Genomic DNA, 6,700 nt, shown 5'->3' with positions numbered 1-6,700 from the left:
ACATACAAAAGGCTCGCCCGGCTGGGCGACCCTTTTCCCGACCGGGTGCGTGTTTCTGAAGGGAATTTTTTATTATTTTTGTAATTTTTATCTTTGGTTTATTTTAGTAGGAGTATAAATATGTTTTTTAGTAAGCAATTAAGGGAGTTTTTTACGTTTTCCATTAGTTAGCCTAGTATTATTTTTCTCGAAGATTAGATTTTCAGCTTTTTATTGTTCTTGAGTACTTTCTCTCTCTAAACCTTTTGATCAATAAATTCCTTATTTTCCGTTTCTTGGTACGATTTCTTTCTCACTTTATTTTCCGTAATTTAATTAATTTGTTATTTTCATTCATTCTTGGATTATCATGTCTAGTTTAGATTCAATTATGTTAGAGTAGATTTCTATTCTAGGGTTGTGGGGATCCATGAATAATACGAAGGGGTAAATTATTATTGTTTATTATGGATGATTGATTAATTTCCTATTGATTTATTTAATGCTATGCCATTAGATTAGGCCTGGTTTAATTGTATGAGTCTAGCAATATTGATTCGAGATTCGACAGATGAGAATTGATGTTTAGGCTTAGTTTCAATAGGCATGTTAATCTATTAATGGTTAGGTCGAGATTCGAGAGATGAGATTTAATACCAGTAGATTAATTATGTGATTATAATACATAGCGACAACCCTTTATAATCTGGTTAATTTATGCATTGATAATTGATCGTATGTTTTACCCTGCAGTATTATTTATTGGTTAACCTATACCCTAGAGCTTTTTATTATTGATTATTCCTTTGATTAATTTGCTTAGTTTTATTATTAGTTTAATTCATACAAATACAAATTGGTTACCTGATAATTTAGATTATAATTGTTAATTAGGAATAGAAGAACACTGTTTCCCTGTGGATTCGACCCTACTTCCCTATCTACTTTAGTTAGAGGACTTAGGAATTATTTTTGATTAGGTGATACGACTAGATCCTGTCAAAATTTGGCATCGTTGCCGGGGATACGGTTTTTTTTTATTTCTATTTATTTTGTGGTCTAAATTATTTTCCTTGGTCTCAGAGAACGCAAGTTCTTTGGGACAGTTTCTCATACTTGTTTGTTTAGTTATGTGTTTATGCCCAAGAGTTCTAGATCAGGTTACATTCCGTTTGACCCTGAGATTGAACGTTCCTTTCATAGACAGAAGAACCTTTTTAGACAGGTACGAGCTACTTCCGAGGGTACTATACTTTTGGAACCACCATCTGATTCTAGTGATACAGAAGTTTATTCAGATCTAGAAGCAGAGATGACGCACCAACCACCTCGCAAGCTCAGCGATTATTCGCAGCCGTCCCTAGTAGATTTCCCACATCTTACTCCTCCACCTGCCCTTGAAGGAGTACAATTTGAAATCAAGCCCTAATTTATTACTATGATTGAAAGGAAGCAATTTAGCGGAGCTAAGGGTGAAGATCCAAATCTTCATATTTTAGATTTCTGCCAGTATTGCAATACTATTAGGCAAAATGGGGTCACGCAGGACCAAATCAGGGATATCCTTTTTCCCTTTTCTTTATGTGGTAAATCAAAATTGTGGTATAATGGATTGAATAGAGTTGCTCTTGGTATTACTAACTGGGATACTCTTGCTTTGAATTTCTATAATAAATATTACCCTGCAGAGAGAACAGCTCTACTACGGAGTTCAATCACAAATTTTTCCCAAGAGGTTGATGAAAGTTTATATGAGGCTTGGGAAAGATTCAAGGATCTGCAGAGAGAGTGCCCACACCATAGGATGCAACAATGACAGCTTATTCAAGCCTTCTACAACGGGCTTGGGAATTCTTCCAGATCAATCCTTGATTCGGCAGCTAATGGGAGATTTATGAATCTGAATGAAGATATAGCAGGAACGGTTATTGAAGAGATGGCAATACACAACTTCCAATATGGGAATCCTAGAGGTTTTTCCAACAAGGGAAAGCATAGTGTTGATTCAGTATCCTTTGTTTAGGCTCAATTAACCTCTATTTGTCAGAAACTTGATAATCTTAGTACTATTATTCTTGCTCCCGTAGCTAATGTTTTTGCTGTGAATAATTCTAATGAAACTTTTTGTGATAATTGTGGTATTGTAGGTCATTGGGCACAAGATTGCAGGAGTTCCATGGAGCAAGTTAATGCCTTTCAGACCTATAGGCAAAATAACCCATACTCCAACACCTACAATCCTGGCCTCAGGAATCATCCATATCTTTCCTACCGAAGTACAAATGTCCAAAACCCTCCACATCCACAACAACCACAAACACAACCACAACCCCAACCATCACAACAACCACAACAAAAATACTACCAACCACCTAACCAAAGAGCCCCACCTCAAATACCTCCTCCATCTTCTGATCCTGTATTATCAGAAATTAAAACCATGTTGGCTAGTATGCAAAAGCACATGCAGAGTAAAGATGCACAAATTGATTCCTTAGTAGCCCATAATAAAATCATTGACAATCAAATTGCTCAACTTTCTACTACTCTACAAAATCGCCAACAAGGAACTCTGCCATCACAGCCAGTACAACCCACAGATCATGCTAATGCAATTACTTTGAGGAGTGGTGCACATTATGATGGCCCTCTTATGCCTCCTGATGATGAAATTGTCATATCTAATAATGTTAGCTCTGATTCTGCAGGGTTAAATAACTTTGTTACTAGCCCTGCAGGGTTGCAGGGTAAATCTAGTACTTCAACTGATAATACCTTGCAGGGAAAAACTAACCCTTCTCTTGATAATGCATTGCAGGGTAATACTAAACCCAAAGCTGGAGATGTAGGGAAACCTGTTATCAAACTACCATTCCCCAACAGACATTTAAAGACAAAGTTGGACAAGCAGTTTGGTAAGTTTTTGGAGGTAGTGAAAAATTTGCAGGTAACTGTCCCTTTCACAGAATTAATTACACAAGTTCCTGCATACGCTAAATTTATGAAAGATATTTTGACTAGAAAAAGGGCTTTTAATGAGGTAGAGACTGTAGCTTTCACAGAAGAATGTAGTGCTTTACTACAAAAAAAATCTCCACCAAAATTAAAGGACCCTGGAAGTTTTTCTATACCTTGTCATATCGGTAATGTCTTTATAGATAAAGCTTTATGTGATTTGGGTGCCAGTGTTAGTGTCATGCCATCGTCTATTTGTGCAAAACTTAATATGGGTGATTTGAAAGTGACTAACATTACCCTGCAAATGGCAGATCGTACTGTTAAATATCCCTTAGGTATTATAGAGGATGTTCCTGTTAGAGTAGGAAAATTTTATATCCCCGTTGATTTTGTAGTTTTGGACATGGCTAAGGATACGCAAATTCCTATAATTTTAGGGAGACCTTTTCTCCACACTGCAGGAGCCATTATTGATGTGAAAAATGGAAAACTAACCCTTTCTGTAGGAGATGATAATATTACTTTTAATTTAGGGAAGGTTTAAAAGGTCCTATGATTAAGGAAGATTGCTGTAGTATTGAAGTTATTGATGTGATTGACACTATTTGTGAAGACAGCTTACCACAGGTTCTTGCAAGAGATCCCTTGGAGGAAGTACTTTGTGGTGATTTTACTACAGGTGATGCTGGCATATGGAGCAAAGAGGTGGATGCTATAGAGGTAGCTCTCTCCCTTGAAGAGCTTGGCCCTAAAGAAAATTTGAAGGTAGAAAAATTGGTTCAAGAATCAAAACCTGCAGAGGTAAAGAAACCTGAATTAAAACCTCTTCCTTCTCATTTAAAATATGTTTTTCTTGATGAGCAGGAATTACACCCAGTGATCATTAGTACTGCACTTGATGACCCACAGATTTCCCAACTCTTAACGGTTCTTAGAACTCACTAAAGGGCAATTGGGTACAGTATTGATGATCTGAAGGGTATTAGCCCTGACTTTTGTATGCACAGGATACACTTAGAGGAGAACCACAAGCCATGTATTCAACCTCAGAGAAGGTTGAATCCTAATATGCAAGAAGTAGTCAAGAAAGAGGTGATGAAATTACTTGATGCAGGTATTATTTATCCTATTTCTGATTCAAAGTGGGTTAGTCCTGTGTAGGTAGTACCTAAGAAGGGTGGGATGACAGTAATAACAAATGATAAGAATGAATTAATTCCCACTAGAACTGTGACAGGGTGGCGTATGTGTATTGATTATCGTAGATTAAATATAGCCACTAAGAAGGATCATTTTCCCCTACCCTTCATTGACCAAATGCTTGAAAGGTTAGCCAATCATAAGTTGTTTTGCTATTTAGATGGGTACTCTGGATTTTTCCAAATTCCAATTCACCCTGATGATCAGGAAAAGACTACATTTACTTGTCCCTATGGTACTTTTGCATATCGCAGGATGCCATTTGGCCTATGTGTTTGAGAAATTGCCTCCACCAGTTAATGTTAAGGGGGTTAGAAGTTTCTTAGGTCATGCGGGATTTTATCGCCGTTTCATCAAAGATTTTTCTAAAATTGCTAAACCACTAACTCAGCTTTTGTTGAAGGATGCCCCTTTTTATTTTACTAATGAGTGTCTTGAGGTTTTTAACAAGATTAAGCAGGCTCTAATATCGGCACCTATCATATGTGCTCCCGATTGGAATTTACCTTTTCAGATTATGTGTGATGCTAGTGATTTTGCAGTTTTGGAGCCGTGCTAGGACAGAGAAAGAACAAAGTTCTACATGCTATTTATTATGCTAGTAATACTTTGGATGAAGCCCAAGTCAATTATGCTACCACAGAGAAGGTGTTTCTTGCTGTCATATATGCTTTAGAAAAATTTAGATCATATCTAGTTGGTTCTAAAATAATTGTTTTTACTGATCATGCAGCTCTGAAATATCTGATTTCTAAGGCAGAAACAAAGCCTAGGCTTCTCCGTTGGGTTCTCTTGCTCCAAGACTTTGATGTGGAAATTAAAGATAAAAAGGGAGCAGAGAATGTTGTAGCAGATCACTTGTCTAGGATCAGATATGATGGTGGTAAAGATTCTCTCCCTATAGATGATTCCTTTCCTGATGATCACTTGTTCTCAGTTGTAGAGCAACACCCTTGGTATGCAGATTATGCTAATTTTTTAGTGGGTGCTACTCTACCTCCTGACTTGTCTTATCAACAGAAAAAGAAATTCCTTTATGATGTTAAACATTATTTTTGGGATGATCCTTTTTTGTTTAGAGAGTGTGCAGATGGTTTGTTTCGCAGGTGTATTCCCGAATGGGAAGTCCATGGAGTACTCACTAGCTGCCACAACTCCCCCTATGGTGGACATCATGGCCCTGCTAAGACAGTCGCCAAGATAAACGAGTCAGGATTTTATTGGCCTACCATGTTCAAGGATGCTCAGGCCTTTGTCATAGCTTGTGATTCTTGCCAGAGGACTGACAACATCTCGCGGCGGCATGAGATGCCCCAAACAGGTATCTTAGAAGTTGAAATTTTTGATGTTTGGGGTATTGATTATATGGGTCCCTTTCCCTCCTCAAAAGGGAATCGTTATATACTTGTTGCCGTTGATTATGTCTCTAAGTGGGTAGAAGTCATTGCCACACCCACCAATGATTCCAAAGTGGTTCACAAATTATTTAAGAAAATCATCTTTCCTAGATTTGGAGTCCCTAGAGCCGTAATTAGTGATGGAGGATCTTACTTTCATGAGAGGAAGTTAGACACCCTTCTAAAAAAGTACGGAGTATAACATAGGACAGGTTTAGCTTACCATCCCCAAACTAGTGGACAAGTAGAGGTTTCAAACCGTGAAATTAAAGCTATTCTGCAGAAAGTGGTAGCAAAGTCTAGGAAGGATTGGAGTGATAAGTTAGATGACACCCTTTGGGCATATAGAACTGCATTTAAGACCCCTATTGATACTTCTCCCTATAAATTAGTGTACGAAAAAGCATGTCATCTCCCAGTGGAATTAGAGTACAAAGCTTATTGGGCAATCAAAGAGCTTAATTTAGATGCCAAGTTAGCAGGAGAGAAAAGGTTACTTCAACTTAACCAGTTAGATGAGTTTAGGTTGCAGGCCTATGATAGCGCACGTGTCTATAAGGAGAAAACCAAGAAATGGCATGACAAGATGATCCTTCCGAGAGAATTCAAAGAGGGTGATAAGGTTTTGTTATTTAATTCTAGACTTAAACTGTTCCCAGGAAAGTTAAAGTCAAGGTGGTCAGGTCCTTTCACTGTTAAAAGGACAAATAAATTCGGTTATGTTGAATTATATGATGATCGCGGTGGTTTCTTTAAGGTAAATGGTCAACAATTGAAATTGTATCACGACGGGGCTACGATAGGTGCAGTTGAATTACTACACCTAACCGATCCCTCCTCATCTTGATTAACATATGGTAAGACGGTCGTGCGAGACCTTGATAAACCAGCGCTTTGCGGGAGGCAACCCGTATTTTTCCTATATTTTTCCCTTTAATCTTTTATTTTTTTTAGAGAGGCAGAGAGAGGGAACTAACACTGTTATAGAGTGTTTTGACGCAGGTTGGAGAAAAAGAGTTAGCCAAAAATTCAAGAATCTAGCGAATTTTTGACGAACTAAACATTCAGCCTCGCGCCCGACCGGGCAAAAGCTTGCCCGGCCGGGCGCGAGAGATCTTCGTAAACGTCAAAAAACCGCCCGACCGGGCGAAGGCTCGCCCGGCCGG

The 6,700-nt window shown here is 38.1% G+C and overlaps 1 protein-coding gene across 1 annotated transcript; it reads left to right on the top strand.

Annotated features, from left to right (window-relative positions):
• Positions 1–2,419: 2,419 nt before the first annotated feature.
• Positions 2,420–3,481, top strand: LOC110737583. Its single transcript, XM_021917920.1, has one exon. It carries the CDS (start codon positions 2,420–2,422, stop codon positions 3,479–3,481), a length of 1,062 nt encoding a protein of 353 aa, XP_021773612.1.
• The last annotated feature ends 3,219 nt before the right edge of the window (positions 3,482–6,700 follow it).

The sequence above is a fragment of the Chenopodium quinoa genome, unplaced genomic scaffold, assembly GCF_001683475.1.
Source record: "Chenopodium quinoa cultivar QQ74 unplaced genomic scaffold, ASM168347v1, whole genome shotgun sequence".
NCBI lineage: Eukaryota > Viridiplantae > Streptophyta > Magnoliopsida > Caryophyllales > Amaranthaceae > Chenopodium > Chenopodium quinoa.
This window is presented reverse-complemented; position numbering and strand designations above follow the sequence as displayed.